A 13,708-nucleotide genomic window follows, 5' to 3' on the forward strand; every position below is an offset into this window, starting at 1 on the left:
TAATTTAGCATAGTTGGAACCTCAAATCCAAAAGAACATGGATGATTGAGCATGTAACAAGTAATTAATTAAAAACAAAAATAAATATTTGAGTTTATACTTTAAATATATTTTTTTTAAGTATACACTGACGAGTCAATTGCCAGATAATGACAGTTCAAGCAAATATCAGTGAGAGACCTGACAGCCACAGAAAAGTTAGTAACAATATAATTGACAGCAGGTAGTGTTAGGTTATGTCTTAGTACTTAGAGTTACATATTATTAGGCTTGTTTACAAATCAACAACATTCTTACAAAGGATATCGAATTATTTTAATACAAGTTTCACCAATTCTCCACCTCTCCTAATGTTTGAAATTAGAAGTGGCATATAAGGTTAAAATTGTAGTTCTATCGGTGTTGATGGTTTTAGTACGAGAGTCTAGGAGATGCTAATTTACTCATCTTAGTAAAAGTTATCATGTTTTTATAGGCAAAAACTTTAAAATTATGAGTAATCGTGGCTTAACGAAGAAAGAGCTTGAGGAGTTAAGGAAGAAGGAAGAAGAGGAGGCAGCAGCTCATGTCAGTTACTTAATTGTTGACATAGATGTTTCAGAAATATTTCAACAAATTTAAATAAATAAAGTTTGTATTTGTAAAGTAAAAATAATAATAATGCTATTTTGGTTTGGATAGATTTTAGTTCAGTTAGTTTGTAGCAACTTGCACCTTACAAACAGACTTATTATTTCTAAGAGTTACAAGAATAACAGTTCTATTTGTTAGAAAAATGTATATGTCTGTTAGGATAAGTAGTTGTTATCTAGCTTTGTGCTACCTAGGTACTTATTTATGTCTATACTTTTATAAAATCAGAAACACTTACTGTATACTTACTGTGGCCTTAGGTATTTAAAGAGTTTGTGGAGACATTCCAAGAAGTTCCGAGCAGCACCTCTAAGGTCTGGGTAAAAGCTGGCACCTATGATGCTGGAGCAAGGAGTAAGTTATACTTTTGATTATATATATCTAGAGGTTATTTTTACATGAATAGTTTGAGAGAACTGCAATGTTCTAATTTCAAGTCAAAGTCATAAAAGTCTTTTAAATGTCAATGAGTAGTAGAATACTATCATTCTTAAGATTATCTGAGAGCTAATCTTTGATGATTTTTTTTAAAGAGGAAGATACATCTGAAAGGGGTAAGCTGTATAAACCTATATCAAGGCTCGATGATAAGAGGGGAATTACTGAAGCCGAGGTTGTTAGGAGTCTTGCTCTTAGACCAGAACCACCAGGTCGACCTCGTAACAAAAAGGGAAATGAGAAGAAAAAAAGTAACTTGGAGCTTTTTAAAGAAGAGCTTAGGCAGTGAGTATGAATACTTAAAATTTTGTATTTACCCTAGCTTCATTATATATTTGAATTCTTTTATTGGTTTAAATTATATATTTTACTAAATAATAAATGTTGTGTTTTTATTGATAAACAATAATTATCATTCAGCCAACATTGGCATTGCTATTTAATAAAAAAAATTTCTTACTCTCAAATAGAAATCTTATTAATAATTACTATGGGATAAATGCCTGTTATTAAGCATATTTTAGTGTTTATACACTTGTTTCTTGACAATAATTTATAATTAAAAATATATTATTTTAAAATAGAATTCAAGAAGAAAGATCAGAACGCCACAAGTATAAGAATGTTCTTCGTGACCGTGGCATAGCTGTTGCTGAACCTGTTGTTGATAGTATACCAGATGTAGGCTCCTATGATACTGGAGATCCTAATACAACAAACTTATATTTAGGAAATCTAAATCCAAAGGTAAGTTCTACACTTACTTTAATTATTTTGGCATATGTAACAAAGCATTGTATGTATCGAGTACTTAGTGATTAATGAAGATCTTCTGTAAGTCAAATGCTTTTGATTGTAATTTTAATAATAAAGCCTCTTTATTCTGAAAGACTGACTGTGATCTTTTATATATTTTCACAACAGTATATCTTGAAGTTTGGTGTGTATCTTGGCAAAGTCTCTAACCCTTTCCACTTTTCTTCAGTTCTTCAGTTCTGTTGTAGCCTACTGTTAATTTGAGGTTGTTCTCTTTTCTGATTTGTTGTCTGCCTCTTCTTGTTTACTGTCCCTATGGTGCCATGGAATTTTTCATGGGGGCTCCTGAACATACCCATGGATCTCCATTTGATTTGGGCTATTTTAGTGAGAATGTGTTTCTTTGTTTGTCTAATTTTCTTATTCTCAGCATGCTTTTCATGGCAGTGTTTCACATGCAAAGATTCACAGCCATGGGTAAGGTAGGGTACATTACATTTGTGTCATGATCTCACTCAGTGTCCAATAGCTTTTCCATCCATTTGCTACTCCTCTTTTGATCTCTCTGGTGGTTATATCAGTTACAGTGACATCTCCTCAGTACTCTTATACATATTCGATAGATTGGTTATTAAGTTTAATACTGAATGGTATTGAATTTAATAGTAGCTTTGTTTTTCTTGGATTCATTGTAAGGCTTTCACACTTTCTTCATTTTAGTCTTGTATCATTTCTTCAAGTTTATTTGAACTCTACATTGTCTGCAAATCGGAGACAATGTTATTTTATTCTAAGTTCATTCCATTCTAGTTTTTGAATATGTTTTCAATCAGAAACAGCTGGGTGTATAATTTTAATATCTCACTAATACTACTACTTTTTTATTATATACATACATATTATTGTTCTATTTTTTTCCTTTTTAGCTATTAATCTTTATTATTACTAGTTCCTTAGGTGTAAATCTTTACTTAACCATTACAGATTACAGAGCAGCAGTTGATGGAGATATTTGGACGGTATGGTCCACTTGCTAGTATAAAAATAATGTGGCCTCGGTCTGATGAGGAGAAGGCTCGGGGGAGAAATTGTGGGTTTGTAGCTTTCATGTCCAGGAAGGATGGAGAAAGAGCGCTACGCAACATCAATGGTAGGAGGAATGTCTTTTTAATGTAAAATTTTCTAATCTCAAAACATTTGGTATGAAATTTTATACCTAATGAAGTGCATGAAGGAAGAGTTTGGTTTGATTAAAGAAATATACTTAGAGAACATTAATATATACCAAAAAGTTTTTACCTATTTATTTAGAGTCAAATAATAATTTTGTAAATAAAAACTTTGGTTAAACTATTCTAGGGAAAGAGATAATGAACTACGAGATGAAGCTGGGTTGGGGTAAGGCAGTACTAATTCCGCCTGTGCCTATTTACATCCCGCCCGCCCTGCATAATCCGACTAAGCCTCCGCCACCCTCGGGTCTGCCCTTCAACGCTCAGCCGCCCAAACACCTTGCTGATAAGGTATGATTTATAGTATAGTTATAGTTTATATTACTGTACTAATCTAGTGTAGCTAGTTCAGGCATTTTCATTGATATTCATGGTATTTAGGTCGTCTGAAACAGTTTTCCATGGAGTTGAATCCAGGACTCGGGTTTTTTTATTTATTTCTATTCTTACTAGGGTTGCCTGGAAGAGATCGCTTGTTAGCGATAAGGCCGCCCGTTGCATCCCTTGTAATTTATATATACTGTGTTATTTGTATTTCTTTAGCAACGAAGTGTAAATAAATAAATAAATTACTGTAAGATCTATATTTGTATGTATATTATGATCTATATACTTTTTTTTAATTTAAAACAAAAAACTTGGCGATAAAAAACTCTGGCGGTGAGTTTATTTAAGATTTAGGAACTGGGAGTAAATGTAAAATTAGAAGCATTTATTATGTACAATTAGTAATAGATTATCTTTAACTTCATAAGTGTACATTGTATTACCTAAATGAATAAATGATTTTGCTTTGTTTCAAAATATTACTTTAATTTAAAAATTGTTGTTTTTTAATGTTAAACTAATTCAACATCTTTTAGGTTAACGGTTAGTTAAGATTGTGTATACAGTTTTCTAGAAATGAAATTAATAAGTATTTATGAATAAAAGAAATGTTCGCCGTTAACCGTTGGTCGAGTATAAAAGGTTTGAAAAATGTTTCAAATTTATTGGCAGGTACCACGCCTTCGGCCAGGGGAATATTTTCCAAGTGATCCAGAAGATAAGGAAAATTATGAACAGGTAAAAAATAAATGATATTGTCACACTAACACACACATTAACTCAATAATGAAGTTAATAACATTAAATAACCTTAAAATAAAACCAAAAAATAATGTTTTTTTACAATAATTGTCGTTGTTGATATGTGATAGTTTAGCTTAGTCAACAGCAATCATACTAGATCCCCGCTATTTTAAAAATGCCCAAGCGGGGCCCTTCAAAAGGTTTTGTGATCCCCGCAAGGGTTATTTATAAATCTTCGTGCTGCAAATGTCTTGATGTAGAATTTCAATGTTGCTAAATTTTCACGGCCATTTACTTTATGAGTATATATTTTAAATTTTAATAAAGCAAATAGTTGATGACGGTCACCAGTAGGTTGTATACCTATTATTAAAAACAAATCATCACGAAACATACTAATGTCCAGACTGAGGTTGTATTTGTGTGTGTGCTACTATTTTGGCCAGTTAATATTGATTTCATTGTAGAGAATACTTAGTGAAAAATATGGTATAAATATATTTTTTTAAGATGGTAGAAAGAAAAAACATATTGTGTTTACCCATTTTCTGTTTGTGATTCTTATATGAATATCTTGTTTCAGATTCTGTCGCAGTCAATAGTTAAAGTGGTTATACCAACAGAAAGGTATGTTAAATATAACAGGCCTATTTTATCAATTGTGTGTAGTTTTTCTAGGAAAAAAATCGCTAATAGAGCGATAATTTAATCTTCTGATGAAGGTGATTGACTTTTGATAATTCGCAAAATCTTGGAATTATCTAAATAATACAATTGATTGGTTTATACAAAGGCCGGCAACGCACCAACTTATGTTTACATGGGTTGCAATTACTGCCTTTGTTACGCCACCCGAACGCTTATTTGCCCCTAGATTGAAGTGGAATACAAAAACCGAGTTACATCTTTTCCTGTTTACAATAAAGTTTGTCACTCCACAAATATGCGTTTTTTAAGACAGGATCTGAAAATTGTCTGGTTAAGAATTAAAAAAGCCGACAACGTACTCGCGAGATTCATAGAAATCCAAGTGTCCACTTATCATGGCCTTCTTCCCGTTGGCCTTTATAAAAATGTTAATATCACGATTGTTTACGTTTTGGAAAATGAATGTTTTATTGAACACCTGGGTGACAAGTAGATGTTAAATGAATAAAACATGTTCCAGAAACATTTTAATGCTAATTCATCGTATGGTTGAATTCGTGATTCGCGAGGGTCCGATGTTCGAAGCAATAATTATGAATAAGGAGATAAACAATCCGTTTTTCACATTTCTCTTTGAGAATCAATCTCCGGCGCACGTTTATTATCGTTGGAAGTTATACTCTATGCTCCAAGGAGATTCGCCCAAACAGTGGTCGCCGGATGACTTTAGGATGTTTCAAGGTAAAATTTTGAATAATATTTAAATGGATCAACACTTTTTGTGTATTGTAAATTATACCTTACAAAGTCATAAAGGTTCACATAAATTTTAAGGATGAAAGAAAATCTTGTAATTAGCGTATATGTAGTATATAAAATACTTAGAGATATCAATGGTTCTAGAGAGTTCAGTTATTAGCAGAAATTTCTCAAATAAATTATAAACATTCATAATTTTGTCACAGGTTTTTAAGTTATTTTGTTTTAATTGAAAAAAAAAAGAGTTATTATAAAAAAACATGTAAAACAAATTTAATATGTTATTGGAAATTCTAAAATTGTTTATTAACAAGACATATTAATAGACGAAATATACTTGTTTCAAATAAAATACAATTTTTTATTTAATTTTGTGTGTGGGTAAAATAGATTTTTGACAAGATTTCTTGAACAATTTCAGATTTTTTGGCTATAGTAATTTTTAATTCTGTTAAATTTTAAATGTCATTTCAATTTCATTAAACACGTAAACAACATTTGAGTTTCATGTAATTTCTAAATTACACAAATAAACACATATATACATTTTTATAGAAACCTCCAATGACATTAAACTCAAAGTAAGTATTAGGAAGAAAAACATATTATTACAAACATGGTACGTCATCGTCGATTCGACTAACTTTGTATCACTTGTAAAAATAGAAAATACAGATTTTTTTGATAAATTAATGAATATTTTATTGCATACGCCTTTTAAAGCCACATTTTTCTTTCAATACTTAATTTTCATACTATCAAAAAGTCCAATTATGTACTCTAGTTTTATTTTAATAAAACATCGATATTCCTAAAGGTGGTTCCGTCTGGCGTCCGCCAGTGATGAATCTCTACACAGCAGGAATGCCAGACGAGTTGGTAGAGGAAGGAGATCCTAAAGACAATATTCGAGGGACCCTTTCTAATAAGTAGGTTTCACAAGTATACTCCCTTTTTTCTAGTTTAATAATCGTTAATGCTATTTAAATGGGTGAAAAATGCACTAGAAAAATATATGTAATCTATTTATTTTAAGTGTGTGTTTGTTTTGTAAATGTTTCAATTAATAAATTAGGATTCATCATTATTATTATTACTATTGAAATGCTTTTTGAAACCTTAAATTTATTTATAAATTATTTTAGCTCACAGAGGATTTTACATATTTTAACATGACAGATTCCAAAGCCAGGCTCATAACAACTCTCAGCCACACTCAAATACACAGCGTGTTATGACATGTGTGACACTAAAAATTGTTTTAAACACGCACTTATACAATTGTATACAATTCCGTAGTTTATATATATAACTTTATTGGTAACAAAATATGATATGACACGGTCATCAATAAAGTTTATTAGTCTATATTTTGTTAATTTAACATCTAATATGCTCTCATCCAGCCAACGCGATCGTCTTGAAGACATAATTCGTCACCTAACTCCAACTCGGAGTAGTATTGGAGAGGCGATGGCATGGTGTCTGGAACATGCTGAAGCCGCTGGGGAAGTCGCTCAATGCCTTCTGGAATCCCTTTCGGGGGAGAACACGGCCCCGCATAAGAGAATAGCGCGACTTTACTTGCTTTCCGATATTTTGCATAATGCAGGTGCAAAACTCACGAATGCCAGCGCTTTTAGGAATGCGTAAGTATTAACTGTTTCACCTGATCTGATATCTTAATATATAGTATTGTCTTTTATTAACATAACTTTTACACATTTAAAGAAAAACACTTTTTAACGGATTATAGTTATGTATTATTGTATTTAAACTTATAATTATTTGTACATAATTTTAAATTTAAGATAACATAACATTTTCTGCAGCTGTAATACTTTTTGACATTTAACACCTTTGTCTTCAGTCACCGTGACCACGCACGCTGTAAAGCACGCGAAACGTCGGTTTAAATTTAAAATTATGTACAAATAATTATAAGTTTAAATACAATAATACATAACTATAATCCGTTAAAAAGTGTTTTTCTTTAAATATCTTAATATATATAAATCTCCTGTCACGATGTTTGTCCGCAATGGACTCCTAAACTACTTAACCGATTTTAAATTAAATTGGCATACCGTAAGCAGTCTGGTCCAACTTAAGAGATAGGATAGCTTACATTTTAAATTATAGTCCCAATTTTATTTTATTGAAAATTATTTGTCACAATTATCTTTTAACTGAAAATATATTTAACAGTTTAAGAAGTTGAGTAGGGTTATTGATGAGAGGATATCCTTCCTTCAAGAAAAGAGCGTACCAATTCTTAAAAAGTAATCAAAGCCTCCTGTCAATGTAAGTGATATGACCAATGGATATCGTATTCGCCATATAATTTTACGTCCTGCCCGTTTGTCTCAAAATTTGCATATTAAAAAAAAGGTGCATACTTTGTGTTTTTCATTTTCTGTGTCTCATTTTTATTGTCTATTTATATTGATGTGTATATATAGTGATGTGATTGTTATAATATTTATAGTTTTTTTTTCTAGAATTTTTAGTTATAAATAAATATATAAAATTTTAGTTTCCAACAACGCTTACCAGAAATAATGCGTCACTGCCACTTGGCGTGGGCTAATATGACGTCACGCATTCAACAGGAAGGCTTTCGCACTCGAGTCACGCGGATATTACAAGCCTGGGCCGATTGGGCTGTGTACCCAACGGACTTGTTGATACATATTAACGATGTATTTATGGGACTTCGCAAGGTAAATAAAATTTGAGTAATTAAATGTCCGAACATTTTTGTAATGACCTCTGCTAAACGTAGGATGCATAGCTATCTTCAGTTCCTACAGTGATCATCATGAAGTAACCTAGTCTTTTGTAATATTCTGCAGCTCTATTCCCTCCTGAAATGTCATCGCCACAATAGCACTTTTTAATTAATTTTCTGCCGTAGTTTATTAGAGTTACAAACATTAAAGTACTTATTGTAAACTATTTTTAAATTGTAATTGGTTTAATGTTTACAAATATATAACGATTTACGAGAGAACCCGCTCTACAGTCTACTTCTATGTTACCTGCGATTACGCACGTATACGCTTGGTACGAATAAAACCAATTTTACGTGCGAGTGTCGATAAAGTTTCAATAAAATAAAATTTGAAATGTGAATGGCAATTTTTAATAATAAATAATATGTAAAATGAATAAATAATGTGTATATAACTAACTTTATACTGTTATATAAAAATCGTAGCGTAATTACGATAATAAACGTTTAATTCAGTTAAAATTTTTTTAATAAGTAATGAATTTCACAAATAATGCAATATTGTAAAAAAATGCAATACTTTTTAATAATTGACTTGTCGTGAATTATTATAATGATTATTAATTTGATAACGTAATCATATATTTCAATAATTTATGATGAAGTGATAAAATATTACAAGGATTGACTATATTATGACTCAAGTAATATCTATGTAAAATTAAATTTAAGACAAATTTGCACGCCATTGTATGTGTATAAGAATATGCGAACACTAGATTGTACTACCAAATCATTATTGTATCATATTCTTGCAAATAAATATTATTATTATATTCGTAGTAGGAAACTCTTTATCAACATAGCTTTATAGACAAATAAATTCACTTGCCGTAAAATGTACTCTCTAATAAGACATTTTATAGGGCGATAGAGAACCGGTTGAAGCCAAAGAAGCATCAGATGGGGAAGAGGAAGGGTCTCCGAGGTCCACAGGCTCTGAAGGATCGTGGAGTGAGGGTGGGGCAGGGCCACTAGATGGCGCTGCTTTGAGGAGACTTGCCTCACAACGCATGCCTGCGCCTGCGGTTGAAGATATTGATGGCGTGCCTGGTTTGTATTTTTTTATTTTAAATGTGAGTTATCAGTCTCGTGTCAGTATATTTGAATGTAAAGTTTAATTTAAATTTATTTAGATTTCGAGATATTTGTTAAAGTAGTATTTTTTTAATTGTTAGCGTAATTAATTTTATGTTTAATTACGTTTTGTTTGTGTTGTTGCTGTTTGATAAAAAAAACAAGTTTGTTCATTTATATTATATAAACAAATTATCTATATGTAATCAAAATAATTGCCAGGGGGTTTATTATTATACTATATCATATTATAGAAATACGTAATAGTAATACATCTTTTATTTTTTCTCTTTTGAACCAACTCCAAAACGTGTTTTTGGAATTGAAAGAAAATATTTTAAACTGTTTTCGAGATTTATTTTAATTTTAAGACAACGTTTTTAATACAGTATCCAGTCTTCTGGAGTGTCCAAAACATCTATTTACAAGCTGTCAAACCATTTTTCTATATCAAGTTTGACAGCGATCATGGCTAGATTGTGATTAGAGATACGAAATAGAGTATGAACCATAATTGTGCCTGTAAGTATAACAATGTATATTTTCATAATTTTCCTGTAGTGGACGAAGACATAGATGGAGTCCCATTAGAAGCAGAAGGATCTGGTGCGGAGAGGCCTGCAGCAGGGTTCATTCCCTCGAAATGGGAAAGTGTTGAACCTGCGCAGGCGCATACTGACGACGAGGAACTTACCCCTACCACGCCTACTGCGCAGAATGATGGGTGAGATGAAAAAATGCTTGCTTTAAACAATTGTCTAGGAATATTTTTTAATTTCATTTATTCATATAATATCATGCTATATTTTGGAAATATATGGAGACTCATAAAATGGATCTGCCTCACATGCTTTTAAAGCATAGTTTTTTCAGAGAAACGCAATTTCGTTTTTTCTAATTTAAAACATATAAATAACGTATATATATTAATGTTTAGTGATTATGTATTTTGTACGCTTGCCTTGCTTCCTATGAATAAGTATGCGTATTCATGAAATGTTGACATATATATGATATGAAATATGTATTTTTAGAAACATCATTCAGAGTTTGTTATTTTACTTTATAACAATCACTTATGCTATTTCTTTTATAATCCAAAATGTTTACTAAAAAGTCAAATTCAAATGACAAGCCAAAAGTAGCGTCTTTTCCACAGACTATTGAAATGAAACATCAGTTAACATTATAGATAGTCAATAATCTAAGGGCCTGTTTCACAATGTCCGGATAAGTTCCAAATAAGCTATTTGTTACTTATTGGTATGATAAATAGTATTTTTGCGTTTAGATAGCGCTATACGTCATGAAATTTGAAGTATCTTATTTGGAACTTTTAGCTTTCGAATAATTTATGTGCTGCAAAGCTATTTGACACTTTATCCATACATTGTGAAACAGGCCCTAAGTAATATAATTATTTGTTTATTTATATATAATTACTTTGTCTAGGGTCGAATCTCCGCAAGCACGTACAGAAGAGCGTACCCTAAAGCGAGAAACGCTTCGGGAGATCGAAGTGCGCGTGTTGAAGTACGCGGACGAGTTGGAGACCGGCGTACGCGTACGCCGAGCGGCACTCACGCCCCAACAGCAGATACAGCATTACAGGCGGAAACTTATTAAGAAGGTTGGTTTTTGGTCATATAGAAATTGTTTTTTTTTATTGTAGTTAAATTTATTTTTTCATGTAAGTTATTATCAGAATTATACTACATATATTTCAACTTTAACTCAACGGTGGACATTGATATGTTCGCTTGGAGTGTGGAGACAGTGGAGTGTGCTACAAAATTATTTTAACCAGGATGAATGAAATGTATTGACTTCATTTTCATTTTCATTGTCAACAAATTAAATTCTGTTTTTCTGTTTATTGTTTTGTTTAACACTAAAATTTTTTGAAATGTTTAGGTACCTTCTTGTTATATATATTTATATAAAATGAACTATTTGTTGATTTATAATTGGCCCATGTTGTTATGTATATATTCATCTATTTTTGTATTGTGCTGTGAATCTTCTTATGAATAAATAAATAAAATAAATAAAAATATTTCAATTTATTCTTATATCTGTATCCTAATTTGTAAATATCCCCAGGCAATTAAAGAGGCGAAGGAAACGTCTCCTGGCGCGCTGTCCCCTGGCCCAGTGCGGGACGAAGACACACACTCCACCAGTTCAAGGAAGTCAAAGAAATCTCGGGACCCATCACTATCACCACCTATACATAAGCGATCAAGATATTCGTAAGGCTTTACAGAGGAACTAACCAAAACTTTTATGATTAAAAAAAAACCATTTTCTAATTTCTAATACAGTATTAGAAACTACAGATAAAAATCTAACTACAATAGTTTATATACATTACATAACATAACAATAGTTTGACGCTAACTCAACGTTATGTTTTAGTACCTTTTTTGATGTAATCCTTGTAATTGCTGAACAGAAATTGATCAAACCATTTCATTAGCCCTAGTTATAAATATTAAATTACTTAATTTTTCAGAGACCGCAAATCAAGATCGCGTTCCCGTTCTCGCGATCGTGATAGAGAGGCGGATCGTTCGCGGGAAAGAGAACGAGAGCGAGAAAGGGAGAGGGAGAGAGAACGCGAGAGGGAAAGAGACAGAGACAGAGAGAGGGACAGAAGACGCCGATCGCCGGCCACGCCCCCTCATCATCGGAAGCACTCGAAACACGCTAAATATAAATACTGATTTTTGCAGAACTACGTTTGATATCCATTACTCGTGTAAAATATATTATTGATAAATAAATTTTGTATTATTCTACCCTAACCCTTATACATACCCAGCCCGTCTTATATATAATTAATTTCACTCATTGCACTTCTAATTATGAAAATAAATATTTTAAATTAAATATAAGTATATGATGAATGTGTCGAACGTACTTTATTGGATTGGATATATATTACTTTATATGATCTAATATTTTAAAAAAAATTTCACTATTCTTTAATTAAACAAAGAGGTTTTACTAGTTAGACGATTATTGGCCTCACTTGAAGCATCCTGGCATGATTATTATTTACGTTCCAAATTTAAATTTTTAGTAACGAAGGAAAACTAATAAGATTGCATTTTTTACTGATTTTAAAACTTTTTGCTTATTTAACATTAAACACATTCTAATTTAACTGATAAAGCGATAAGATCCGGTAAAATTATAGCCCTACTGAGATTTACAGCAGAACTACTACTGTCCAGAGACAATGATGTCAAGTTTGGACTCAGAAGTAAGACGAGTAATTGTTAGCTTTTGGACGGCTTTTGGTTGTAAAATATCCGAAGTTACCACCCGGGCCGGGTAAGTATACTTCATGAAATTAAAATTTTTTTTCTAATGAAGCTGGAATTCTATTTGGTAGAGGTGACACGAGACGGAACGGAACTCCACCTTTTCAGGCTGAGCTAAGCTCGCCAAAACAGCCCGTGCTGAACTGTAAAGGCCCTTAAGGCCAACAGCGAGATTCCATAAAAAACAAAAAACGTTGAAATAATGCCCAGAAAGATTCAAGTTGTGGTTTTGTCAAGAGGTCACATTTGTTATTAGGTTTTTACATTTGTAACTTTATTTATTTTATAAATCTTTATTACCGACCACTTATTATTTGGGTGATTAGTTTCGTATCGTATTAGATTAGTATTCGTGCAAGAATTGACATTACGTGTTATATACAGACCTCGTCAGCCAATTAAATATAATTTTATTGCCAGGAGTTGATTTTAGAACGAAAACATTATTTATAGTCAACCTTAAAGAATTATACTATAGCGCCCTAGTCTTTTGAGGAAGAACAATTCCGCCATAGTTGTATTCACAGAAACGAAAAAAAACATTAATATACAATTGTTTAATAGATATTCGTGTGCAGCATCGCTGAATTAACTGTAACAGCATACTTGCAATTAATGTGCTTAAAACCAGGTTAGATTTCATATTTCTTAAATTTTTTCACGAAATATATAAAAACGCTTACAAAAACATTCAAAGGCTAAAAGACTAACGGCAGGTGTCAGGATTTTATTCCCAATCGTTTGCCTGTCACCATATAAATGCTTAATCGAATTGCCAATTGGACTGAAATTGGAATTTAATTAAAATAGGCTAAACCATCCGATGTTACCCATTTGTATGCGAATGTTAATATCTAAATTGAGGTTAATAAAAAATGCTGACTGGCTAGATTGCAGATTCCATTATATACGGCTACATAACAACCGCCAAAATAAATCTTCAAATGAATTGATATTGATTGATAACAGCA

At 31.7% G+C, this 13,708-nt stretch overlaps 1 protein-coding gene across 1 annotated transcript; it reads left to right on the plus strand.

Moving 5' to 3' along the window:
- Nucleotides 1-215: 215 nt before the first annotated feature.
- LOC110995740 (U2 snRNP-associated SURP motif-containing protein) lies at nt 216-12,194 on the plus strand. Its single transcript, XM_022263038.2, has 17 exons — nt 216-567; nt 894-987; nt 1,167-1,356; nt 1,656-1,818; nt 2,812-2,977; nt 3,187-3,350; nt 4,059-4,124; nt 4,714-4,757; nt 5,299-5,519; nt 6,355-6,466; nt 6,944-7,186; nt 8,074-8,260; nt 9,198-9,384; nt 9,970-10,132; nt 10,861-11,038; nt 11,512-11,660; nt 11,924-12,194. Exons 1-17 carry the CDS (start codon nt 493-495, stop codon nt 12,132-12,134), a joined length of 2,613 nt encoding a protein of 870 aa, XP_022118730.2. The 5' UTR covers nt 216-492; the 3' UTR covers nt 12,135-12,194.
- The last annotated feature ends 1,514 nt before the right edge of the window (nt 12,195-13,708 follow it).

Source organism: Pieris rapae, chromosome 20, assembly GCF_905147795.1.
Source record: "Pieris rapae chromosome 20, ilPieRapa1.1, whole genome shotgun sequence".
Classification (NCBI taxonomy): domain Eukaryota; kingdom Metazoa; phylum Arthropoda; class Insecta; order Lepidoptera; family Pieridae; genus Pieris; species Pieris rapae.